The following is a 27399-nucleotide window of genomic DNA, read 5'->3' as shown; positions in this document are numbered from 1 at the left end:
TTTCTCGTGATCCTGTTGGATCATCTGTTAGAATAAGTTAGAATAGGAGTATGAGTAGCTTTTAGACTGACCCGAAAAAAAGGACCAGTCTCCTTCCATTTCTTGGCCACGTGCATGATTCAATTCAAGCACGACAAGACCTGTGTTTAAACAAATGGTTATCAAATTGTCAGTGACGGATCAATTTGTGCATTTAATCGATCGATGAATCATCAAAGCCTAGCCTTCTCTCTCTCTCTCTCTCTCTTTGAACTTTGAAGTTCAGCAATCAACATCCCTTTTCACATTTCTTCGAAACTGAATCAAGCGTTTGATTTTTTCTAGCTTAACCAGCTCTTGCAGGCCACAGCTTAAGAGCGAAACAAAATGGTTGTCGCAGGCGGCAGAGAAGTTGAATCACATGCCTTCCCCAGTGATGATCGCGAAAGGGAATTGAAAGCCTTTGATGATTCCAAAGCCGGCGTCAAGGGACTATTCGACGCAGGAGTTACTAAGGTTCCTCGTATGTTTGTCCATGAGCACAACATTCCTGTAGTGAAATCCGGCAGTAGCAGTAAGCTTGATTATCGCGTTCCTGTGATTGACATGAGAGGTACTAACCATTCCGAGATTGTTAATCAGGTACGCCATGCATGTGAAAACTGGGGATTCTTTCAGGTAATCAATCATGGAACACCAGAAGTTACACTAGGCAATATGCTGGAAGGGGTGCGCTTCTTTCACGAACAAGAAGCTGAGGCAAAAAGGAAATACTATAGCCGGGATCTGGCCAAAAAAGTTGTGTATCACAGCAACATTGATTTGTATTATTCAAAGGCAGCTGTATGGAAAGATACCATTACTTTCAAAATGGTTCCTTGTCCACCAGAACCTGAAGAAATTCCCTTGGTTTGCAGGTTTGCATCTCTTGCTCCGTTTGTTTTCTTTAGTACTATAAAACACTCGAGAGTCAGAGTGCTTTTAAGAGTGCGTTTGATTAAACTGAAATCTGAAATCTAAAATCTGAATTCATTAAATTATTGAATTATTAAATATTACATCTAATACATTTAAGAGCATATCATATTCAGTGATAAGTGAATGGTTTATCACTGAATTTTGGAAGCAAGTTTTATCTAGAAAATTTAGTGTCACTTAATTAATTCAAATATTTAATTTTTGGTTATCAAACGGTCTGAATGTGTTAAGATATGAATTTATTAAATTTAAGTGTTAAACTGAGTTATGAAACAGGATCTCAACCTATCACAACACTAGGAAAGTAGCAAGTTAGAGGTGTGATTGTAAAAATTACAAACAGTTCTCAAACTCTCAATTCTCCCAAACCTAATTAAGGTATTCCATTTCCTTTATCCTTAAATTGTACTTACATCCCACCTCTACTTTTAGACACTCTTGTGATCTTCTAAAGTTTTAGGTGATGCTACGAACTCTTAGTCATTGGGACAAGAGGAATCAAGGGTTATGTACTAAATTTCACTTGGCCATTACAGATATTGAAGTCCAATCTATTTGCAGATCAAAGCTACAAACAAATATTCATAACATTTACTTAAACTTGTACACTTGAGGAATCTTACTAGCACTTGATCAATATGTGCTCTAGAGATAGACAAATGTATAGATATACAACATGTATGCTTTTCATTACGTGTATGCCAGATCTTTGACTTCTTTGAAGCTTTAACTATACTTGTTTATGCTGCAGGGATGCATCAATTGAATACTCGAAATGCGGGATGGAATTGGCCCTTATCCTGTTACGGTTGGTCTCAGAGGCTGCAGGACTCGATGCTACGCTTCTTGAAAACATTGGCTGTGCTGATGGACTTGTGGTGAAGGGGCATTACTATCCACCTTGTCCTGAACCAGAACTGACTTTTGGTACTGCTGATCATACAGATAATGATTTTCTGACCATAATCCTTCAAGATGAACTTGGCGGCCTTCAAGTTTTACATAAAGATGAATGGGTTGATGTCTCTCCTTTGCCCGGTGCCTTAGTAATTAACCTGGGAGACATGCTTCAGGCAAGTTTTGCTTTCATAATTACTCCATAATATAGCTCAGTATTTGGAGAAATTACACAAAAATTTTGAAAAAAAAAACTGGCACCTTCTTGATGCAGATTGTGACAAATGATAAATTCAAAAGTGTTCGTCATAGAGTACTCGCTAATAAGATCGGACCTAGAATTTCGGTGGCAAGTTTCCTCAGGCCACAATACGGTGAAGGGTATGTTTCGCGACCATATGGACCTATCAAGGAGCTATTGTCAGAAGAAAACCCTCCAGTCTACAGGGAGACTACCATTGAAGAGTATACAAAATGCTTCCTAATGAAAGCCATGGATGGAAATGCTGCATTATCACATTTCAGGTCATGAAAGAAAGTTAAAACTGGGTTGATTGAGGCATTATTCCTTAGACTAAATAGGTCTCGGATTGAAGTCTGATTAATATTCAGGTAGGATTTTGCAAAAGAAGATGTTCAAAATTTTAGTCTCAAAGCAAAATATTTTGGAATTTTAATGTTGTCTTTATTGATTTTTAAGATCTATTGTGTCAATTGATTTTCAAATCTATTTAAATTTATTGCATATTTAATATATTTTTAGCCAAAAGTATATTATTCATCCAAAAAAAAAATAAGTTTTAGGAAATTAAAAAGGCTACCCACCTAGAATGTCACTAATGGAGGAGATAGTTTAGGCCCAATTACGACAAGAATTAAAAAGCAAGGACTACTACACATTCATATTCATGCAAGCTCTCAATTGTTTGAACATTGAAATTGAGCTCGTTGTACATCACAAATTGATCACACACATTGATGCTATGATTATAATCTCAATTATGGCCATCCTAACCATACACGAATAAAAACATATTGGGCAAACTGAAAAAATGAACAGATGCAATTCGTCTGCTTTAGATTTTTGTAAAATTTAATTATAAAGAATAATCAGAATTAGTAAAAGTTATTCTTTGATTAATTAAATATTTTATTTTTTTTGGATATTAAAATTTTTTTAATTTGAATACACAAGTAAACTAAAATATTATCAAAATTAGTTATTTAAAATCAGAATCTATAATCAAATAAAATAATCAATCGACAGCAAGCTAGAAATTCAATTGAGAACTATATGAGGTCCATGAGCACATATCGAATGGTGTCTTTGCACCTAGCCCTCGAAACCAAATCATGTCCATGATCAGATGGGCTCTGACGATTGGGTGAATTGTGAGTAACATTTGGTCCACACTGCGTGTTTGGGATGTTTAGGATTTAGATTTGGGTCAGACTGTTTGGGTCTTTGATAGGGCTCATCATAACTTCTCTTGCAGAGGTGACTCTGTTGCAACTGCACCAAATTAATGACAGCACAGGATAATTGTCTGAAAATTGTGTGTTTGGATAGGAGATTATTTGAAATAATATATTTTGGATGAGCGCTGTATTATTTTTTATGATATGATATATGTGAGATAAAAAAATAATTAAAAATATAAAAAAGGTGGTTATAAAATGTGTTTATGACGCAATTAAATAATATTTTGCAAATAATCTCTTGTCCAAACAAATAAAATCATATTTTTCTTTGTATTCTAAATTGCATCACCCCTTAACAGCTTGATAAAATTATGAGATTCGTTTACAATAAACTTAACGACATGGGCTGCATCAGATAGAAGGGAATAGAAAAAACGTGTAAAAGAATAAAAAGTTGTGTCAGTTTTTGATCTTGTCAACTTACACAATAGTCTCATACTTGTTTTGGTACCCTTGTTTGATCACTTTTTTTGTTTAATTTGTTGTTTGGTTTTAATAATGTCAATGAAGAAGATATGTCCCCTGGCACAGCTTTACAACTACTCCCCCCCCCAAAAAAAAACCCCCCAGTTAAATAATTGAGGTTGTTTTGCTGTAGACTTTGCAAGATAATCAAGAAGGAAGAGGGTTGGGTTCAGCAGTAAAATAGAAGGGATTATAAGCAGAAACTCCTGAGTTCAAAACCTCCTGCTTAAAAAATAAAATGAAAGCTGATCAAAAGTTTGTATTTGAAAGCTCCTTTTGATAATTACTCGACCATGCATGCGTAATGGAGGGCTTACCAGTCCGGTAGCTGAGAGAAATAGCTACAGGCGTAGTGGCCATCATATTAGAGTTTAGACAGCAACCAACAGTAGGTGAAAGCAATTTTCTGATTTAGGTCAGCTGCCTGATAGGTTTTTTTGAAAGCTCTAGCCATGTTTTTGATATATATAATAAAATATGTGCATGAATTGGCTTCTTTCCGAAATATACACCATGGCATGCCATGTTTTTGCTGGAGTTTACATTCATGTGCTGGCCGACTTGAAATCTCTTTTCTCCAACTGGTCCGACCATATAGTGGTGGTCTTCAAAATGCTAAATAGTCTTGTTTTCTTCTGCTTTACATCATTTTCAGTAAGCCCTTTTACTTTATTTTGCATCTAGATAATACCTAAATACATCAGGTCTCATAATGTTTTGTGTACTGATTTTTGGCTTTTTTGATTCAGGAAAAGAAAAGATGGCAGGAACTTTATATATGCTGAGAGACCACTTCATAAAAGGTCTTAAAAGCAGCAGTTTAGGACTTTAGGCTGTTTTCAAGGGTTGGTGAAAGTAAGAAGCTAGTTATTGCAGCCTGAAGCATTGGGCACAACATGATGATTACCCAAGTCGAGCAAAGAAACCAAAATAGCTTCCAACAAATTTGCCAAAATTATGAATGGAAGTCGCTTTATTATGATATAGTAGTGAGAAAATTTGATGGACCTTCACTTTTCTCCAATTTTGGTTCAACTCTAATTTTAAACGGAGGAAATCAATTAATATGTTTTACAACTTGGTGTATGTATATATATATATATGTGTGTGTATACATATATGACATATTCTGATTTAATGTTTCTTAGTTGTTCACGGCTAGCAATTCAAAATTGAAATGCTGCAAAAAGCTTTGCATGGGTTATTATACCTCCATGGAGGGAGTTTTTCTTTTAGAAAAGTTGGGGATTCCTAGAACCTTTTGCATTGATATTCATGGACAAGAATAGAAGCTTTGGTTTATATGATTACGAACGTGAATGATGCTGATTTGTTTTGTCATCGAATTAGTCCTAGACGCCAACTTAAGCGTCCAACATTTTTTTTTTATATAAAAAAATGTCGTCATTTTATTAAATCTGCACTAATGGCAGAAATTATATCAATCATATACAGATATCAACCATACACAGATATAAACAGATTTGAAGAATAAATACTTTGTCACTATAGATCTGGAAAATCAGTAGAATATTACATTGAACCTCCAAAAAAATTAAAAGATAAAAGTACTTATAGTCCCAAGATCATTTATGTATGTTTCCAACTATAACTATACTGCTTGCTTCTTCCCATATTTGCTCATAAACTGATTCAAATTCAGATGTTAAAGTGAAATCTGACAAGGTAAATTTAAGAAATCTCAAATCTGATAAAGACAACCAAATTCAGAAAAAAAAAATAGCTCTAATACAGGAAATAGATTAATTACAAAAACTCACATTAGAAATCCCTAGAAGAGAAGGAAACTCTCGTTAGAAATCTATCTCTGAAAGATAAGAAACTCTCGTTATAAAATCTAAAACTTTTATTAAGAATCTTTTAGAGAGAAGAAACTCTCACTAAAAAAATCAAACCCCACGAGGGATTTTATTGTAAACACGGAAAACAGAATAAAAAAGGACATGGGAACGTCCAACCTTTTAATTAAAAGACGTCTGCTAGTCTGAAAATCAATCAAACCGATCCCACAAAGTAAGCAATTATGCCCACATTTTCATATCCTTTAAGCTTACCATTATGAATTATCTACTGACTAGTTGGTACATAGTGGTTAGCAAATTGATGACTTTTTGTATCAATCTTTAAGCTGTACAATTGGTCAAAAAGCAAGACATAAAACTTCAAAACACAAAAGAACAAAAGCAACCGTCCCTCCAATTCCATGCCGATATTGACATGGACAAGGCTTTGTAAATTAGCAGTATATATTTTAGAGCCATAAAAAGAACTCGTGGGGCAAGTCCAACAGCCTTCTCCTATATTCTCCACTCAGGATATGATTCCAACTGCAAACGTACATTCATATTTGGAGGGAAACCGCTTCAACCATCATCATGTTCTTCATTCCTTAGTACTTGTAAGTTTGTTACTACTATTTTGATTTGTAGAAGACGGCCATAATTCATTGACTGACATCACATACTTAGGTTCGCCCTATTTTTTTTTTTTTTCAATATAAAATCGGTCCAAGTAATCAAAAAATGTTTTATATTTTAACTATTAATCTTTGCATACCTTGAGCCTTTTTTTTTTTTCCTCTTGAGGCCCTCGTAGTTAGTTGCAATAGCTACAAGCTATACAAATGACATAAATCTACAATAAGGCGTCCACTAAATTAATGTCGATGCACTCCAGCATTAGTGAAGGGGAATATTACTTGAAACATTGAATTGAAATAAGGTGAAGTGCAAGGTGCAGGCTTGACTATAGGTTAGGGGTTTAAATCTCTGCACCTGTAGCAAAATTTAAGAATGTGCAATAATGCATCTCTTTGGTTTAGAGGTAGGATCATCTCCTTCTAATTTTGCCTTGACGCAACTGAGCTCTCTCCTAGTACAGGTTGAGTTGAATAGGAGTTGACAATTGATTAAAACAAAAAAGGAAATATATCACTCTACCACTACGAATCATAATTAAAGAAGAAAGATTTAAAATTCATCCCATACCATTTAATATGCATGGTGAAGTGAAGCTTAGCAGATAGTCCACTCCACTATCGCTCTTTAATTGGTAGTTAGTCCTGCACGTCCTTCGATTAAGATGTTACCGATAGAAAATGGGATGCATTTTAATTAATTAAAACACAAAAACAAACTCTGGAGAACTTTTTTGAGCATCATTTTTCTGATTTTTAACACGACAATAATTTGAAGTTTAGGGAAGAAAAATTTTCTTCCAAACAAAGCAGGTTTCCCACTGTAGCCTTCTTTGATCAGTGCAACTCCAACATTCCTCTTTACTTTGACCCATGATCGAAAAAGAGTAGATGTTCTGACTCCAATCAATCAAGCTCTTCAGCAACAATTAATGAAACGTTAAAAGGAACTACTAATCAAGACTGAATTGATTGGTTCCATTTGATTCTCTAAATTGTTCACTTTCCAGATTCCATTTTCTTAATTTATTGTTCTAAACATGTACGATAAATACTGGTCAACATGCCTGGATACGAAAATGCATGTTCTGGGTCTATCTAAACACATCTCATGATGTTTGATCCGAATCCACAGTAAAAGATAATTGGCTTAGGTGCCCTTGGTGTAGTGGATGGGTAGTTTCTTTTCGTCATCCTGTGTTTTGTCTTTGGATCTCTTGCTTGAGTGCATGGTTGGAAGAAAGATTTGTCTTTGTTACATAGAACAAAGATACCAACTCCAACTTTGGTCACCTTTTGACAAAATCATCCCATAACTTAAAGTCTTGTTACCATCTATTCGTTGTTGGTTCCTCTTATTATATTTGAGTATCAAAACCAAAATCACATCCATAATTACTCTATACTTTTCAAGCTAAAATCTTGACAGTGATGTAAAGTCTTTCCTTCCATCTTCATCCTTTCACGTCTCGTTACTCCTCCTCAACATTCAAACATATAGCATTTTCCACGTTCTTTAGGAACAGCTTTTGGTTCTCTTCTTAGGAAATTTCACAAGAAATAAAAAGAGGGATGTATTCATCAACTTCTTAGCAACTCCAATCCAACTACGCATGCCCGTGGGATACCCGTTGGACTCTTTAACCTTGTTGATTGCGTGATGGAATTCCCCCTCTGAAAAAAAAGTATCCTTCTCGAAGAAGATAAAATTGTGTACACATTTGACTTTGGAATTGGAACCAACCTTCTTCCAACTGTTGGACTTCTGATTGAATGTTTTTCAACCCCAAAAGAATAGAAGCACATCAGAATTTTCAACCCTCTTACCAACCAAATACTAGAGATTTCCAGCCTCTGAATGACCTTAAATTCGTCATATTTCATCATACATGTCTCTCTGCCTAGAATTCACCAAGAACATTTAAGACATCATTGCATAATGGTCTATACCAAGCGAATGTTAGGTTTCATTCACACTCATGGCCCCTAAATAGCTAAGAATTCACAATTAACACAAATTTGATTTTTAACATATAAACTACAAATTGAGAAAGAACCAACCAAACAAGAAGGGTTTATCAAAAAGTCTGTTTTTATTTTTTATTTTTATAAATATCATAATTTTATTAAAATTTGTACTAATGACAGAAGTTACGTAATTAAATATACACAAATATCAATTAAGTCTGTTTTTGTTTGACAAGTGAAAAATATCGAACAATTATTGTCAGTTATGGGTTGAAATTTGATATATAACTAACCTCCAACACCTAGAGATATAAGTCCTCAAATCCTGATTTTCTCACTATTTTTACAATGAGCACTTCTTTTTTTTTTTTTGTCAAAATACAATGAACACTTCACTAAATCCAAATCTTGGTCACTTCCAAACAACATGGTATAGGCCAACCTATCAAGTCCCCTATTTAAAGTTCACCATGTGTTCATTAATGCATGCCCGAACAGCGTCCTGGTTCAAAATTTTTTATCCTGGTTAAAGTGTTGACCACTAGAATTTTGACCCTCACAAATGTGGTAAAACTTTGAACGCGAGAAGTTTGACCCTCACAAATGTGGTGAAACTTTGAAGGGAGATCCTTTAAAGAAAAAACTTTGAAAGGAGAATTTCGCAAGGAACACTAATCGCCCTTTAATTAAAGAGATTTGATTTGAGCCAACACTCAAAAACAGAAAAAAATCACAGTAAAGGAAAATCAGAAAGACAAACTCAAAAACAAAAACGAAAGGTGCAGACGTGATGTACGGGTACCCCCATAAAACAACGCTTTGGCCTCCTTCGAACACTTCCAATTGCCTTTTCGAAAACATCATGACATATCCATGAAATTTACACCCAGAATCATATATAGACCGAAGCTTTGCTGAAAGCCAATCAATTCTTACTTCTTTTCCCTCCATTTTCTCCCACAGTTCCTTCTCTCTATTCATCAATCAATTGCACCTTCACCATGCTTGCAAGAATGCACTGTACTACTACTGAAGCCATGCCTATTGCTTCCTTATGAGCATTGTCCTCACTTTTCTAAGCACAAAATCATTGGCCCTTTTCAGCATTCTTGAATATAAGTTTGTTTTCTTCCTTATATCGCAACAAAATCCCAACTTTTTTTTTTCTCTGTGTTGCATTTTTTTCAAGCCCCAAGTAAAGGTGTGTCCATGAATTTGTTGTTTTTGGACATTTTGAAGCATCTGAATGTTGAGGGCTGCTGGTCAGATCTAAAAGACAAAAACTTGAGCTTGTAGATCTTATCCAGAAGAAGGATTGGTCGAGATGGTGGCGGAGCCTTGGTTAATAAAGATGGGAAATCAGGTAAGTGGCAGTTTCAAGAATTCTTTAGCTCTGGAAAATCCCAAAAAATCATCTTCTGGTAATAAAAAACAAGGTCAGCAAGAGAAGAAAATTATTGGGATTCTTTCATTCGAAGTTGCTAATGTGATGTCTAAGATTATTTATCTTCATAAATCTTTAGCTGATAGTGAAATTTTTAAGCTTAAAAATGAGATCTTGAATTCTGAAGGGATAAAGAAAGTAGTTTCTGATGAGGAAACAAGGCTTTTAGAATTAGCCCTTGTTGAAAAACTTGATGATTTGCAAAGGGTTGCTAGTGTTGTATCTAGGTTGGGAAAGAAATGTACAATACCTGCTCTGCAGGGTTTTGAGCATGTTTATGGGGATATTATGTCTGGGGTGATTGATGTAAAGGAATTGGGATTTTTGGTTAAGGATATGGAGGGAAGAGTGAGGAAAATGGAAAGATATGTCAGTTTTACAGCTAATTTATACCATGAAATGGAGGTTCTTAATGAGTTGGAAATTGCCACTAAGAAGTTTCAACAGAACCAACATGAAGAGAGTAGGAAGGCCTTTGAGCAGAAGTTAGTTTGGCAGAAACAGGATGTTAGGCATTTGAAGGATGTGTCCCTTTGGAATCAGGCTTATGATAAGGTTGTAGAGTTGTTGGCTAGAACTGTTTGTACAATTTATGCAAGGATTGCTTTGGTTTTTGGGGATGCGATTTTAAGGAGGGATTCTTTGAATGGTACAGTTTCAGGGCCACAGGTTGGTTTTAGTGGGAGTTTATGTCATATGAAGCAAGATTATGAAGCAAAATCGGGCCAGATAAACGGTGAGTGTGGTGTTCAGGTAGGGACTGACTTGATGAAACAAACTTTGAGCAAGAGTGTTGGTAATCATCATTCTGGACTGATGGAAAAGAAGGTGTTGGAGAATAAAGGTGTCAACTATGATAGGCCAAAGGCTGGAATGCAGCGAAGTGAAGCTGGCTTATTTAGTCCTGAGGATTTTAACTTCACTTGTGGGATAGGGCCTGGAAGGTTGTTTATGGAATGCCTTAGCTTGAGCAGTTCTACCTCAAAAGTAGATGATGACGATGATGATACAGTTAATTACGATCGATCTAGTCAAATTTCCAGCTGTTGCAGTGTTGCAAATGGTTTGAAGAGGGAGCATCCTGCACTCTCAGGTTTATTGAGTCGGTCCGTCAGTGGAGATCCAAGGAAACTTCAAAGTAATGTGGCAAACGGTGCAAAATTTGGCTCCAAAAGTAAGCTGTTTGTTTATGCTCCTGACTGCACTGTTGGAGGCTCTGCTCTAGCCCTGCATTATGCAAATGTTATCATCGTGATAGAGAAGCTGCTCCGTTATCCACATTTGGTTGGTGAGGAAGCCAGGGATGACCTCTATCAGATGCTGCCAACAAGCTTAAGAAAAACTTTGAAGAGTAAACTGAAAGCTTATGTGAAAGACTTAGCTATCTATGATGCTCCTCTGGCCCATGATTGGAAGGAAAGGCTTGATGAGATACTGAAGTGGCTTGCCCCCATGGCGCATAACATGATCAGGTGGCAAAGCGAACGTAATTTTGAGCAGCAGCAGATAGTTACCAAGACAAATGTGCTGTTGCTCCAAACCTTGTACTTTGCTGACCAGGCAAAGACGGAGGCTGCAATCTGTGAGCTACTGGTTGGTTTGAACTACATATGCCGCTATGAGCATCAGCAAAACGCTCTATTGGATTGTGCAAGCAGTTTCGATTTTGAGGACTGTATGGAGTGGCAAACGCAACTTCGGGCTTCTTTTCAATCTTGAGTATAGGTTGACTTGTACAATGCTAGGTGGTAATTTCTCAACTTTCTGCATTGTATAATACAAGTATAAGATAGTTTAACAGATGTGAATATCAAAGAAAATATGAATCCCAAAAATGGAGCAGCACTCAATGTAATTGTATTGCAAGAAACGGATTCACAAGTATGACGGTCCACATTGGAAGTCTGTTTTCAAGTACTTTAGCTTTTATGTATGCAGTAGCTTTTGCGTATAAAAGTAGATATTCCTTCTTTATCTACTATTCTCTGATTCTTGAGTTCAACTCTTTTAAAGTTGCATCTCCTGGTTGCTTTTCTGATATTTGTGAGGTCAGACCACAAAAAACTAACTTTTGCAACCACAACTCAATATTGCACATATCCATACAATACATTTCGGATGCGCCAAGAATTTCTTGTGGTTTACAACCTCAGGTGTTTAGAAATGGATATGCAGCATGGAGATTGATTATATTAGAATCACAAATCTTCTGCTTGAGGTTCTTCTTTATCCCAAACTGTCGAGCTCAGTCAGTCAGCAAGTAGGGAGAGAGACTTCGTTAATAACTTGCAGGAGGTGGGAATTATACACTACAGATTACTATTCCACTATTCTTTCACCCGTTGTCAAGGAGAAATACTCTAACTGCCTGCAATTTGCGTTATTTTTTTCTCATTTGAAAAGAATCCTTCAGTGCGGTGGATTGCTGGAATTGAATGCTTGGAAAGGACAAAACAACATCGTTTGTTTTATACTGTTTTGACAACATGTTCTGAAAAATTTTAAACACGAGTTTTAGATTATATGAAAATTTTTGTTTTAATATAATATTATAACACTTTATATGATGTGGTGTATGTAAGATAAAACGATAATTGTGAATTATATTTATGATTCAAATAAAATAATATTTAAAACTTTTTTCTTTGCGGATTGTGATATCGAATCGGATCATATATTCAGATTCTTCTTTTATTTTTAATATACTTTGACTTATTTTGAGCAAAATTTCACTTTCCTTTAAAATTTTCAGTGAAGTTCAAACATGATAATTAATTTCTACTAGGCTATTAGCAAAGCCCAAAAGTCACAGACCCTGAGTTGAAGTTCTTAAACAAAACGACCTCGTTAGACAGCAATTATTCAGCAGTTGACAAATAACTACACCCGATTTTTTTTAAATTTTTGGGTAAAATAAAAAAAGTTCCTGTGGTTAGGCGAATCTACAAAAAAAGGCCCATATATTTTTAAAATATACATTTCGGTACCTTGTGGTTTGAACTAATCTAAAAAAGTGACGAAAATCCTTTGAATTAACGGATTTAAGATACACACACCTCTTTTGCTAGTATTTGCACGGAAAACAAATAAAGTTTTAATTGATATACCTATTATACCCTTAGAATTAAATAAAAGGGTAACATGCAGAAAAGGTTTCCGTGGTGAAGCAAACATATAGAAAATGTTCCTGTGGTTTCCAATCATATAATCCGATACTTAATGATTTGAACTAATATAAAAAAAATGATTAAAAAATCATTTAAATTAACGAGTTTGAAATAAATGCGCTCGTATTTCAAGTGCTTGACTTGAAAAATAATTTTTTAAATCAACTTTTAGCTAATATATTTATTAAACCCCTTAGTCCTTAGAGCTCATAAAATTCTCAAAAACCATCCAAAACTCTCAAATGCAACTCACTTTATTTCTATATACAAAATAAATGAATCAAAATTTTCAAATACAACTCATTTTATTTCTATACACAAATAAATAAATAAAAACTCTCAAATACAATTCACCTTATCCCTATACACAAAATAAATAAATAAAAATAAAATACCACCATTATCTCTTTCTCCACCACCACCTCCATCTCTCACCACCACCTTCTCCTTCTCTTTCTATCGCCACCTTCTCCTCCATCATCACTTTCCTTCTTCCTCATCTCCCTTTCCCTCTCCCCTGTATCATACTCCATCTTATCACCTCACGGTTACTTCCCTACACTATCTTTCCTTTCAACGACCATGGTTGGTTGAGAGAGAGAGAGAGAGGGAAGAAGGTGCGAGGAAGAGGTTGCAACTAGATCGCCCCTTTCCTGCATACCCTTCCCTTCCTCCTACAACAGATCTAGTCACAAGAAGAAGGTGAGGAGGTATGGGAAAAGGGCTGCAAGGATAGGGAAAGTGGGTGCAAGAGAGGGAAAGGAGGAGGAAGAGGGAGAGGAAGAGAAAGGAGGAAAAAGAAGGGGGAGGGGATTTAGATGAAGAGGAGAGTGGGGGTGAAAGGTGGAGAATGGTGATGCCATCAATAGGTGACCATAGGGGGGGTTTTTCCATAGGTCCGTTCAACCATAAGGTGTTTTCCATATATTTGCTTAATCAGAATGGTTGTTACGGTCTTTTTTGCCCACATATATTAGGATAATTGTGCCATTTCATCCACCTCTATTAGTTTTGACAATTTTCATTGTTGTTTCAAATTTGTTCAAACAATAAGGGGTTGGAATGTATGATTTGAAACCATAAGAGATTTTTTTGCAGGTTAGCTTGGGGTTTTTTTAATATTTTACCCTAAAATTTCTTTTATAGTAGATGGGAAGGTTTGAACTCGGATCTTCTCACTTACATTCTCTTTCTCCAAACCATCCAACCCATTCCTCTTCCATAATTCAACCGATTCAATTCTTTTACTGTAACATTTTTTTTAATTTTTTTAAATTTATCCTAAAAATTTATTATTAAGGATAATTTCAAAAACCTTCCCTAAGATTTCTAATAATTATAGTCACTCTCTTAAAGTTTAAAAAATTATGAAAACCTTCCCTAAAAAGTATGTCTTGGTAACAATTAATGATGTAAGTAAAAATAAATCTAATGAATATCCAATATTATCCCTCTCTGATATTTAAAATAAATTAAATGCTAAAAGTTCAACTATCACGATTATCCGTTAGGTGAAAATTTCAAATTAACTTTTTACAGGAAAATTTAAACCACGTTTTGAAAGCATTCTTTTTTGACATTTTGGACTTGTTTTGGGTAAGTAATTTTTGGAAATACTTATCTTAATAAATGGCTCCCTAAGTGGTTGGTCAACTTTTTGTAAATTGATTAATGAATCTAGTAAAAAAATTTGGGAATAAAGTATGATGTACTAAATTAGATGAAGTTAGAGCTTTAGGATGAAGAAGTATTTCCATTTTTCTCTTTTAAACTCATTTTTCATTTAAAATTTGTCAAGTTTGTAAAAGCTATCATAGTCTTTTTATAGCATCAAGTAGGACTGTCAATGGGGCTGGACCAACCCTAGCTTGCCTCATTTGGCCCCAAAAAAGTCCGATGAACCCGACCTTTTAGTGAGTCGGTCTGAGATTGAGCCTAAAAATTAAATCCGAATTAAATATGAGCCGAGTTTGGACCTTATTAGGCTCAAACCCGATATAGGTCCGGCCCTTTAATTATTTATATATATATATAATATTTTATATTTTGATATTATGTATAATTATATATCCAAATATATTATTATTAAATACTAAATATATATAAATTACAAAATATAAAAATACATCTAACGACTTTTCCATGAGTTTTTTGAGAGTCAATATTAGTAATACATAACTGAATTTCTAACTTTTCTTATTGGTTGAATAAATTTTTGTGTTGACATAATATTGGTTGATTTATTTTTGGTCTACAAACACAAATCATCAAGCATGTTTGGATTCAAATCACAAGATTATAAAAAAAGTTTCAACTATTAAAGATGTATTGGTTTATGATCGCATGTTTTATTATTATTTTTCATGCATTTTGAACGAATTAAATATAAATATTGTTAAAAAATTTTTGGTTTATATACTTTTTAAGAACTATTATGTGTTCATGTTTAGTTTTGATATTATAGTCTTGTAAATGTTAAATTAGTTTTACAACTTAATAGTTAACGTAATTATATGAAGAAAATTAAGGAGTAATAAATGAACTTGAGATAAACCCGATAAAGGCTCATAACCCGAATATTATGTGAGTTGAGTATAAGTTTCACATTTATGAACCCGAAACCCGAAACCCGAAAATGTTCCAAATTAAATGAGTTGAATTTGAACTTGTGAAAGTCCGGCTCATTAGGCCCCATTGACAGGCTTAGCATCAAGGGAAGTAAGTATAATTTTTCAAACATTAGGGGAGTGGCTGCAATTATCAGAAACCTTGGGGAGGTTTACAAAATTATCCCTTATTATTAAGTATATCTTAGATCTGGACACTCTTTTTAATTTTTTTTGGCCAATTTAAAATTTTCCAATTTACTCGAATTTCCTTCCTTACTTATCGAGCTCGACTGAATCCTCAGCGAAGCCACAAATAGCAAATGCAATGAGTCATCGAAGGTTGGGTATCAGTTTCTTTCTGTGCTAATTACATTTCTTTCTTTCTTTCTTTCTTTTGAATATTATGATCTTGTGTGATTTTGGTTGAAGTTTTATGTGCGAAACAGTGCAGTTAATTCGTCAGTGCATTTCAAGTTGCTTAGGAATCTAATAGGATTTTCATGGCTGAATATTTTTGGTTTACCCAATTTTGATGAGAATTTGTAGTTCATGTTTGTAAATTTCTCTTTTCAGTTATGAGGATCTGTTTTTGAAAAATTAATTTTTTATCTCGTTTAATCTTTAATTGCATTGTGTATAATGAAGTTGGACATTTCTGTAACATAATTTGACGCAAAGGAATGATTTTGCAAGGAAATGCAAGAGCAATTACATGTCCTTTTTTGGAGATTTTAAGGGAAGTAAGCAATCCCATTTTAAGGAATGATTTTGCAAGGAAATGCAGGATCTACTTTAGGGCAATCCCATTTTAGAGAAGATTAAGTGGGCGTTTCACTTTCTGAATCAGTATGGAAGTATGAGATGAAGTCGATGATAATGCACTTTGAATGAGGTTAAATGCATAATGGTTGGATCAAGTTCTGTGGTTGGATTTGAACAGATTATGGCTCCCTATAGCGTATGGGGCTGAGTATAAATCTGAACCTGGGAAAAGAAGGGGGGGGGGAGGCAATCATTTGTACAGAGGTTTTAAAATAATGTTTGGTGTTATCAGGCTTGGGGGAGGTTTGAATTGCGTAAATCCAATTAAAGGAAGAGCTGCACCTGAAGAAGTGAGTGTGTTATAGCATAAGTTTATCCTTTTGCTTGACGGACTATCATGAAGTACATCTATCTGGTTCAAAACCTATTTCTTGTCCTTTTACTTTGTAGCTTGATGTGTTCAATTAGTGCAGATATCATAGAGCCAATACAACTAGTGGAACTTCCCTCCATTTATTTTACAGAATGATTTTAAATGCGTGCAAGTAGAACCGAAAAGGGAATAGCTGTTGAGCTTTGGATGTATAGGGCCAACTGCCTCCATTGAGGTCACCTTGCACTTGATCCAAAGAGGATCACGTTGAGATAGGGTACACAGAGAGGCAAATAGTTTCTCCAAAAAATGCTTTAAAGTGAAATGATTGGTTGAAGCCTTTTATGAAATGGATGTCTTCCTTTCATTATGTGAATAACATACCTTTCCGTTAATCTGCTTTGCTCGCTTTATTGATTGAAGTATGGGATCACACAGAAGCTTGAATGGTTGGTCCTGCAAACAGTGTGTTAGGTAGTAACATTGGGTAGCTCTATTGACTGGATCAATTCTACTAGGAGAAGTCTCGGCATCAGTTTCTGCAACACTTCCTCAACATCTTCACCATTTCACTTCGGCTTAAACATTTAGTACCATTATCTGCAAGTGCTTGAGATACTTTCCTGTTTATCATGCACATTGATCTATTTTCCAATTGATCTAAAATCTCTTTCATGTTTGCAGGGATCAAAGATCCTCCAGGGCTGCTCTGTTTGATGACATTGAAGAAGGTGGTCTTAGGGCCTCCTCTTCTCGAGATGTCGACGAGCATGGCAATGAAAAAGCTATTGAGAGCTTACAGGATCGAGTCAGCTTTTTGAAAAGAGTAAATTTGATACAACTAATATATTCATTTAAGTTTTCTTTTTCCTGCAATTCTTTTGTTAATCCTGTGCTTCACATAGAACCTCTTTTCTTTGAAAGTGGTCTCAAGAAGAACTGCTTTTGCGTAATCTATGGTTCGGTTCCATTGGCTTTAGAACGAATAGAATTCTTAGGCTTTTTTACTTATAGGGGCAAGCTCAGATATCATTGCTTTTTTAATGGACCTGTGGTCTTTAGACCAAACCACTAGATGATGTACTTAGGGTGCGTTTGATAAAATTGAAGTTTGAAAACTGAAATCTGAAATATGAAGTCTGAATCCATTAAGTTATTAAATTGTTAAATGTTAAATCAAATATATTTGAGTGTATCACTTAGTGAATAGTTTATCACTTAGTTTTTGGGAGCAAGTTTTGCCTAGGAAATTTAGTACCACTTAATTAATTCAGATGTTCAATTTTTGGTTATCAAATGGATCTGAACATATTAAGATCTAAATCTATTAAGTTTAAGTACTGAATTAAGTTATCAAACAAAGCTTTAGTCTGATGTTTAGTCGCCCAGAAAGTAACAGCTATTCGCTAAGTTACGTTTTTTCCCATGGCATTCTGTGCCAATTGCTAATGCATGTATTTGGATTTCTATAGAAGGTTACCATCTTGTCTAGTTCACATAATGTCTAAGAGGCATGATATACATTGAATTTCTTCTATGTACTCCTTGTGCTTGATGGTTGCTTATTGGCTTAATGTTGTAAGTTTCAATAATCTACAAAAATGTGTCAAAGTATTCTGTGCATTTGATTTATGGTAGCCTGTGCAAGATAACATGGAAGTACAATTGATTGCAGAGAACATAGAGGGTAAAATATGTGAATTATATTTGAGGTAGTGGTATAGCAATCTATATCTCATCGGTTCTTGTGTACATTTTTTATTCTCATTGTATAGAGTTCTGGATTCTAGTCCATTTTTTGATGATTCAAACAACACTTATACATATTGCTTTGAAATTTGACAGCTTACTGGTGATGTACATGAGGAGGTGGAAAGTCATAACCGCCTCTTGGGCCGAATGGTATATAATTGCAGTACATAAAGTTTTTTCACTATTCAAAGTTACAATTGAATCAGAATGTTTTACTTGTCATTAATTGTTTAGGGAAATGATATGGATGCATCAAGAGGAATCATGTCTGGAACCATTGCTCGTTTCAAAATGGTAATTAATTGGTATTCTACCACCTAGTACTACTTTTCTTCAATTTAACTTTCGTAAGCTAAGTTTGATTGAGCTTACTGTTATAGGTGTTTGAGAAGAAATCAAGTCGAAGAATGTGCAAACTCGTAGTATGTTTCGTGGTTTCTTTTCTTGTAATCTGCTATATGCTTAGGCAAGTATCTCTTGTATCCTTAATTTGCCTGCATAAATCTTGGATGCGATTGAAATCCCTTCCTGAAAAAATTTCAATTCTATTTGATTTGAGGTTAAATTATTTGATCTTGAGGAAAGACATTGCTTTCTGGTATTTAAGAAACCAAGAAACATATTCATAAGTATGCAACTATTTTCCTATAAGGCAAGCAGGCATGCAATCTGCTGAACTAAAGTTACTTTTATCTTCCTGAGTTGCTAGTGTTGTCAAAGTTGAGGTGTATGGTGGAGCCACTATCAGGTGTACATGGGAGGTTTCAAATGTCTTGGATGTCCTAGTTAATCAGGGAGCTAGATATGAGATAACCGTAGGAAAGCAATTTCCAGGAAAAGAAAAAGAAAGATGATTTTTATAATAAGTAAGAAGCTGGATACATTTTTCTTGATGATACTAATTAGCTTTTGTCTGCAGGGTTCTATTCCACTATCTATATGGATAAGCTGGATTGTTTTTACCAATATCTAGTCCTGACGAACGATGCTAAGCCAGATTTAAGGATCAGAACCTCTGTCCTCATGCCCAGTTATTGTGTTTATGTAGCGTGTGAGAGGAGTTTGCAATGCCAAAGCACTCTTACTATTGACAGGATTGAACCCTTGTGCTACAAGCACTGAGGCTTTAGTTCTTCATAATGGAAGAACTGCTATAGATTTATTCTGTCGTGACGAAATGTTCTGTAGCGGGAGAAGGATAGTTCTTGTAATTTCATGTCTCATATTTTTCTTTCGTCCCCTTTCCGGGAATGTGTAAAGAATCTTTTTGTGAACAGTTGGTCCTATTTCCTTGAAATTACATTCAGGAACGCTCAATCTTTCAGAAACGTTTGTTTCATACTCCTTGTGTTCTAGAAGTTAACTTGTCAGTTTGTACAGATTGTAGATTGTTGAGGCATGTTTGATGATGTCCTCTGTACACCCAGAATTAAAATGATTGAACCACCTTCTTCGGTGTTCACGATACAGCTTCAATTTGTACTACATTGGAGTGAAATAGAAAAAATGGTAGCAGCAGTGTCGAATACAACTTAGCAGATAGTCAAGAACAAACTTGGACCAGGAACTCCATCGGATGAACCAGGTGGTGACCTTGGACGTAAACTGCTGAAGCCCGAGTCAGCTTTGTTCATCGACCGCCTTGATTTATTTCAAAGAGTTGGTGGACTAAAAATGTACGTATGTCATCCCTAAGTTTGCCGTCCCATATATTAAACTCTAAGGTCAACTGGATCTGCGGTGTAAACAATTTGTAAGCCGAAAATGACAATTATGACCAATATACTTTTCATTGTTATTACTCCCTCCGTCCTAATATATTTGTCATGTTTGGGATTTCAACATTTTAAAAATAGTGATTTGATTGTGATGTTTGTGCTTCTCTTTTCAATCTCATTCTTACAAATTTAAAATTTGGATTTGAATGGTAACATGCACATATTAAAGGGAGGGACTATATTAGTGCTTTGACGTCCCAAAATGCTTTGACTTTTGGGATTAAGAAGTCCGTACATTTTTAGACATTCCAAAATGAAAAATATGATACTTTAAGTGGGACGGATGGAGAATTTTTTAGCTGCCTTTTATTACTAATGGCAGTCGTACATGAACATAAAGTCGAGAAGCAATACTGATGCTTCGGTTCTTTCCTTTCAAATAATAAGTAAATTATTTTTTTTCTGTTTATAATTTTCTTGTTGTAAGAAACTTAATTATAAAAAAAAAAATGAGACCCATGTTTTAATTGCATTAATTGATATATGATTTTTGTATGTTTTTATTGCTTCAATTGACATAAAATTTTGGTATCTCTGCTACACGAATTGTATTTTTATGCTCATATTTCTTTTGCAAATTAATACTTGTAAACATATACCAAACGTGGGAGGCATTAATTATCTCATGTGCTTTTTTTTTTTTTTTACCCACTTGTGTTTTGCTTCCCCTTGAAACACCTGTTTTCAAGCTAGTAGACACTATTGGAGAGTTTTGGTAATTGTTACTTCAAAAGTTACCTTTCCCGGAGTAAAAGGCAGTAATTTGGTGAACCAAGAATTCGCATACTATTGGAATTGACTGATTGGTCGATAGCTCAAACCTTAATTACTTATTGGATACAGCCTCGTTAGCAATGTAAAACCTTAATTACTTATTGGATACAGCCTCGTTAAATACTTTTAAAGTGGACTGCAGATGCATTAGCACTAAGTAGAAACATTGCCAGCCATGGTTATAGTAATCTTTGTCTGAAGTAAATACTTATTTAGTTCGACTAACATCCATTGCTCCAAAATCAACATGAAATAGAAAGAGACAAGCCCTTTTGACTTGGAGTTTTTGAAAATTTTTGTAGAAAAATATACTACAGCCATATGATATACATGAGATAAAAAATAATTAAAAATGTGTCAAAAAATAATTCTTAAAAAATTTTCATAGAAACACTAGACAATGGTTCATCTAGTGCACGGAAGAGTTTTAAAAGAACTCTCCCTGATCATTGGATCAACGGTCAATATTTCGAAGTGCAGTATATCTAGTAGATAAGGTTTTTTTTTTTTTAAAAAAAAAAAAAATCCACTTTCAAGTTTCAAACAACAAAAAGTGAAGCAGAAATGGAGTTTCACCATGGGTAATCAGGGTAATTAAGTACACTACAATCTCATACCAATTATCAAACGATTCACAACCAAGGGCCACGAGGGGCGGAGCCGGCTGCTCCATGGCCATACATCCGACGCACTCACGTGCAAAACGTGTGCGAAGTCACTGACACTGACAGGCATTTCCAAGCTGGGACCAGGATCAAGGGGAGTGGCAGTCTGCCGAGGTTAAATTGACCATACATTGGGTTTGATAATTGTAATTATAAGCATCAAATTGCATGGTTGCAGTCGTATGCTACATCTTAATTATGACAAAACATTAGGTGGAGAAAGCGATGCATTGCTGCTTTTCAGCAGCTGAAGCTCTTATTCACAGCCTGCATGATCATCAAACCTTTTCATCTGCTTAATTAAGTCCGTTGCCATATGCTTACAATTTAATTATGTGTCCTTAATTTTGTTTGTTTAGTAGACCAAAAGGCTTCTTATTATAAAGTTGATCCGGACCTATGTTTACCTTGTCCTGTCTTCTTGTCTGGCAAATCTTGAGCTTGACAAATGTTGATCGGCTGCTACACTTCTGTTTTGGTTCCTGATATTATGGAAAACGATAAAGAAGAGCCCAAATTGAGGATTCAACTCGCACAGTTGTGGAGTAAGTCTTGATCCTGTACGTCAAGAAGCTCTTAGGGATCAAATTAAGATGGCATACATACATGTATATATATATGGCAAATTCTCCACAAGTACACATTCCAGCATGGAGTCAGCAACAATCAGCAGATTGAGGATTTTGTTGACTTGAAAGACTTGTTCTTAGATGATTGCACACTAATTATGCAGAAAGGTCATAAAATCATATACAAAAGATTGTCTTTTGCCATTTTATTTTATTTTATTTTTTTTGGTTTTCTCACTTGGTTATTTAGTTGAGATTATTTATTAAGACTGCCATTAATTCAAGAATTATGTCACCGTATTTTGACTTTCTTCTTCTTCTTCTTCTTCTTCTTCTTTTTTTTTTAAAATTGCGATTGAGCTACACATCATTTGACGAAGTAGGCTAAATCTGTTGCAGATAAAGATTGAGAATTGGACATTCCGCAACACAGGAAAATGATTTTATACCTGCCCAGGAAGCGGAAGTATACGTAGTTTTCTTGTATGTCAATGGAAATTAGTGATACATTGCCCTGTGACTCAGAAACTTCGTAATACTACTCACAGCTTTGATCAGCCTTTAGAATTTGAATTTAGGTTGAAATTTCTTTCTTTTTTTTTTAAATTAGGTATAATTACGTTGAAATTGCCATTCTAAAATAACCTCTCTTTCTATTTTTTTTTTTTTTAAAAGCTAGCAATAGCATATTGTTTGTTTACCATCGACTCTTTTCCTATTAGACTTTCCCAGATACTATTACGTCTTTGTTGGTTCAGGCCTTGTCTGTTTGTTTGAAACCAGCTAACCCTGCCCCCCCCCCCTCCCTTGGGAGATTTTCCTCTCTCTTGGCTAAAATTTATTTTGAGCTTTTCTTTTTCTTTTTTATTTTTTTGGGGGGGGGGGGGGGGGGGGTTGGGTGGGTAGATTTTGGCTTGGTACCAATAGCCCTTAGGGAAGTGGTGCATGCCCAATGATGATGAAATGGGGTAACCTATCATTTCAAATCCAAGGACCAATGAAGTGAAATTGATAATTGTTAAAGAATTGCGTAAATCTTGCAATTGGGTCATGCAGATATTGATGCCAATAAATGATATTGTCCAATCGACTTCAAAAAACAAACATTATTAACTCCAATTGACTTCCAAAAGAAACAAAAAAGAAAGAAAAAAAAAAGAAAAAAATTAAAAAAGAAATGAGTGCGAACAATGCAATCTTGACTTCCTTGTCCTTCTTGTTTGATAATTTATATATAGCACTGTTGAATGAAAATGACCACCTAAAAATTTGTAGACGATCCAAAATCATGTGGTAACTTTAATTTGAGTTTTTTCAAATAACTGATACGCATTGGTGTTTAATTTTCAACTGCCTGAACTTCATTCAAGCACTTGTACATAACTACAGAAAGTGCTTAGAAGGGATGAATCTGCATCCTTCAAATCAGCAAACTCGATGTTGAAAAGTTTGACTCTCCCTCTGGATCAAACATTTAGAACTGGGGTTACTCAGCCAACTTGTAGCAAAATGATCGGGAAAGAGCTCACCTAAATCAGCTTAATGTTACAAATATTAATGGAGATGCAAGATAAAAATGTTTGGATCAAGTAGGGTATAAATATTGAGTTTAATCAAATCGACCACTTTAGTATTCAGATTTGTTATATTATTTTAATGAATTTAAAATTGTATTCAACCTTAACTTGTTTATCAATCAAACCAAACTTAAATGAACTATTATCGAGCATAGTGGCACTGGGGGCACTGGAGCCACGAGCCTCCACTGCCTCCCTTAAATTTCTAAAATACATATAAAAGTTTGATATAATTTCAAGTGTGTCCCCTAGAGTTTTATGTAGCTATTGGTTTATATGCTTTTAAAATTGCCTTTGATTTTACCTGTTGTTACAGCTACCGTAGAAAAGGGTTTTTTCAATTATGAATATAGTGAAGAATCGGTTATAAAATAGAATGGAAGACATTTGGATGAATAATTATTTAGTTACTTATATTGAGAAAAATATACTTCGTGGAGTTCAAAATGAAAAGGCTGTAAACCGTTATCAAAATATGAAAACTCGTCATGAGCAATTATAAATGGTTTAGTTTGCTTTTTGAAATAAAATTATTATTACATTAATAATTTTGAGTTTGTCTTTTTATGTTTTTCATGAAATATATGCATCATTTGTACTTGTTGGTGAATATTTTTTTTCCTTAAAAAACTAGAAAAACAGTAGGTAAAAAATTTTAGAGTTGTTTTTGCCTCCATTGAAAATTTTTTCTGGCTCCGCTACTGATCGAGCATAACATGAGTTGTTTAAACTTTGTACTTATAAATCTCGACTTTATGCTAATCGAGTCAAATTCGAATTGAGTTCTAAAGTTTACTTAATAAAACTGCTATTCAACCTTGATTTGAATTTGATTAGTTGACTAATCAAATTCGAATGATCTTTTATTAAACCAAATTTGATGCGAATATCTGAGTATTGATTTATCTTTTAACCCTAGGTTCAAGTTCATATTTCTCTATTAGACAGCACTATATGAACAGATTGCGTAACCCTATAAGTTATACTATAACACAAAGAACAAAATTTTATAAAGTACTTTTTTTAAACGAACAGATTGTCGTACTTTTATAAATGAACAGATTGTCGTACTTTTTCCTTTTCTTAAACGAATTTGGCTGACACTAGTAACCAGAATTGTTGCCTACAAAAAACATTCAGTCTTTTTTTTTTTACCAAAATCTAGTGTTTTTTTCATAATTATCATTAGGATTAATCTTATACACACTGTCAGTTTATACAGTATCACTATTAGATATATAACACATATATAAAATTTAAATTTGAAATTTAAAATTTATTCATGTGTTATCTATCCAACCGTGATAGTGTATATACGTTAAAAGTGTAATTTTACTCTTATCATTAACCATAAATACAGGCAAAATCTAGCACATCTGCAAAAATCATACTTACACAATGCCACATATACATACATATATATATGGAAAAATCGTTTAAAACGTTCCTCACATTTTGCAGAATGATCTTTTTGTCTCTCATTTTTAAAAGTGTACTTTTACATCTTTTACAAATTCATATTTTGTCCCTCACTTTTAAAAGTGTACTTGTCCCTCATTTTGTGAAATATGAGGGATGAAACAATTTATTTTATGAAATATAAGGGACTATAGATCGGATTATATAAAATTTGATTTAACAATTTTGCCCCTAACAAATGATCACATGCAAGACATATGATGAATTCCGACAAAAAATTAGTCGGAAACCTAGATTGGGACCAAATTTGACCAATGTAAATTTGTAAGGAACGTAAAATTACACTTTTAAAAATGAGGGACAAAAAAATTATTTTATAAAATATGAGGGACGTTTTGAACGATTTTTCCTATATATATATATATATGTATGTATATGGTAGAAATAGGCAGTAGAGGACAGAAGCCCCCTGTCCTTTCAATCTTGGCAAGCTTTGCCCTTCGTTTAATATGTCGGGAACACGAGAGAGCGACGTGCACCCCACCTTGCGCACGCTACCCCACGAGGGAAAACCCTAATTTCCATAGAATCCCAAAGAAAAAAAGATAAAGCCCTTGAGACTTTTGAGACATGGACAATTTCAAAGCACTATATATAACTAATATAAGAAATAGGAAATACCACAACTCCCCGTGTCCTTGCATTATATAACCACTTCAAAAGCATAGTAAGAGAGATTTAGTATTATTGTTTCCATTTCTTTGACGTTGTTATTATAGTACTATCCATAATTTTCCTGTAAGAGTACTACAGTGGTAGTAGTATTGGTCATCCAATCTCTAAGGTGCTTTATTCTTTCTCTTTCGCTGTTGATTCTGTCCGGGCTTTCCTTCTTTTTTTACCTATTATTTTTCTCCTTGTGCTGCATAAGTTCTTTGCTGTATTCTTTTGTGATTTCTGTTTTTCTTATTTTATTTTTAAGTTTGATCATCTCCACGCATATCATCTTTTTATTTTTTTCTTTTCTTTTCTATCTTTAATTGATTCCATCAACTTCTGCATCTAATTCTTCTCTTCTTTACATCTTGATCTTCATCATCATCACTGTTTTCCTCTCTTTTCGGCTAGCTAAGAAAAAGACCAGGAATTTGATCATTAATTCCTCAAATGAGCAGACGATTGGAAATTCTTCTTTTGCCTCAGTATTCTTTCAAAAAATTGAGCTGAAAGCAAGAGGGATTATAGTCCTATTTTCTCGGGGTTTGTTCTCAAGAAATTAAGGCCGATTCAACTTGTTGGATCTTGTTCATCACATCCATAGCTCAATTTGATCAAGATTGCAAGGCTGGCTAACCGGTGGTGGGGTGGACAGGTGGGGTTGCCGGGGGTCGAACCGGCACCTTGTTCACCTGTGTCTTCGAATAAACGCGGCCGGCCGGACTTAGCCATCATGAATGAAAACAGCGGAAGCAAAGGCAGTGAAGATGAAGAAAGAGACAACACTAGTGGTGAGCCAAGAGAGGGTGCTGTTGAAGTTGGAAATCGAAGACCTAGAGGCCGACCTCCAGGATCCAAGAACAAACCAAAGCCACCAATCTTCGTCACGAGAGATAGTCCAAATGCACTTCGTAGCCATGTCATGGAAGTTGCCGGTGGCAGTGATGTGGCCGAAAGCATAGCACAATTTGCCCGCAAACGCCAGCGTGGGGTTTGTGTGCTCAGTGGTAGTGGCTCAGTAGCTAATGTTACCCTAAGGCAGCCCGCAGCACCCGGAGCAGTCGTAGCACTTCATGGAAGATTCGAAATTCTGTCGCTGACCGGGGCTTTTTTGCCCGGTCCAGCTCCGCCCGGAGCAACAGGACTGACAGTTTACTTGGCTGGTGGTCAAGGACAAGTTGTTGGTGGAAGTGTAGTTGGTTCTCTTGTGGCAGCAGGGCCAGTTTTAGTGATTGCTGCTACTTTTGCTAACGCAACTTATGAGAGATTGCCTCTTGAAGATGATGAGGATACAACTCCTGCTTGTGGTGGCGGTGGCGGTGGTGGTGGGCAGCCACATCTTGGTGTTGGTGGTGGGGGTGCAGGAAATTCACCTCCTGGATTAGGGACTAGTGGAGGTGGTAGTGGTGGACAACAGCAGCAGCATGCCATGCCTGATCCTCCATCCTTGCCTGCTTACAATTTGACACCAAATTTATTACCGAATGGAGGGCAGTTAAATCATGATGCATATGGTTGGGCACAGTCCAGGGCACAGTATAATTGACAAAGTGAGGAGAAAAGAGAAAGGTAATTTCAAGAATGTTT

At 35.1% G+C, this 27399-nt stretch overlaps 4 protein-coding genes across 6 annotated transcripts; all 4 read left to right on the top strand.

Annotated features, from left to right (window-relative positions):
• The first annotated feature begins 275 nt into the window (after positions 1-275).
• LOC113766925 (1-aminocyclopropane-1-carboxylate oxidase homolog 11-like) lies at positions 276-2414 on the top strand. Its single transcript, XM_027311083.1, has 3 exons — positions 276-896; positions 1709-2030; positions 2129-2414. Exons 1-3 carry the CDS (start codon positions 367-369, stop codon positions 2384-2386), a joined length of 1110 nt encoding a protein of 369 aa, XP_027166884.1. The 5' UTR covers positions 276-366; the 3' UTR covers positions 2387-2414.
• Positions 2415-9035: 6621 nt separating this feature from the next.
• LOC113765392 lies at positions 9036-11531 on the top strand. Its single transcript, XM_027309553.1, has one exon. The coding sequence runs from the start codon at positions 9531-9533 to the stop codon at positions 11367-11369; it is 1839 nt and encodes a 612-aa protein (XP_027165354.1). The 5' UTR covers positions 9036-9530; the 3' UTR covers positions 11370-11531.
• A 4129-nt stretch (positions 11532-15660) lies between these two features.
• LOC113765306 (bet1-like SNARE 1-2) lies at positions 15661-19775 on the top strand. Of its 3 annotated transcripts, none has more exons than XM_027309436.1 (6): positions 15661-15765; positions 17246-17387; positions 18407-18463; positions 18548-18607; positions 18694-18735; positions 19233-19775. In XM_027309436.1, exons 1-6 carry the CDS (start codon positions 15752-15754, stop codon positions 19284-19286), a joined length of 369 nt encoding a protein of 122 aa, XP_027165237.1. In that variant the 5' UTR covers positions 15661-15751; the 3' UTR covers positions 19287-19775. The 3 variants fall into 3 exon arrangements, with proteins under 3 accessions (XP_027165237.1, XP_027165236.1, XP_027165238.1); XM_027309435.1 differs by having other exon boundaries at positions 18694-18779; XM_027309437.1 differs by lacking the exon at positions 18694-18735.
• Positions 19776-25530: 5755 nt separating this feature from the next.
• On the top strand, positions 25531-27358 carry LOC113765052 (AT-hook motif nuclear-localized protein 20-like). Its single transcript, XM_027309104.1, has 2 exons — positions 25531-25581; positions 26417-27358. The coding sequence occupies exons 1-2, from the start codon at positions 25531-25533 to the stop codon at positions 27356-27358; spliced, it is 993 nt and encodes a 330-aa protein (XP_027164905.1).
• The last annotated feature ends 41 nt before the right edge of the window (positions 27359-27399 follow it).

The sequence above is a fragment of the Coffea eugenioides genome, chromosome 3, assembly GCF_003713205.1.
Source record: "Coffea eugenioides isolate CCC68of chromosome 3, Ceug_1.0, whole genome shotgun sequence".
Lineage (NCBI taxonomy): Eukaryota > Viridiplantae > Streptophyta > Magnoliopsida > Gentianales > Rubiaceae > Coffea > Coffea eugenioides.
Note: the sequence above shows the minus strand (reverse complement) of the source record. Positions and strands in the feature narration are given on the sequence as shown.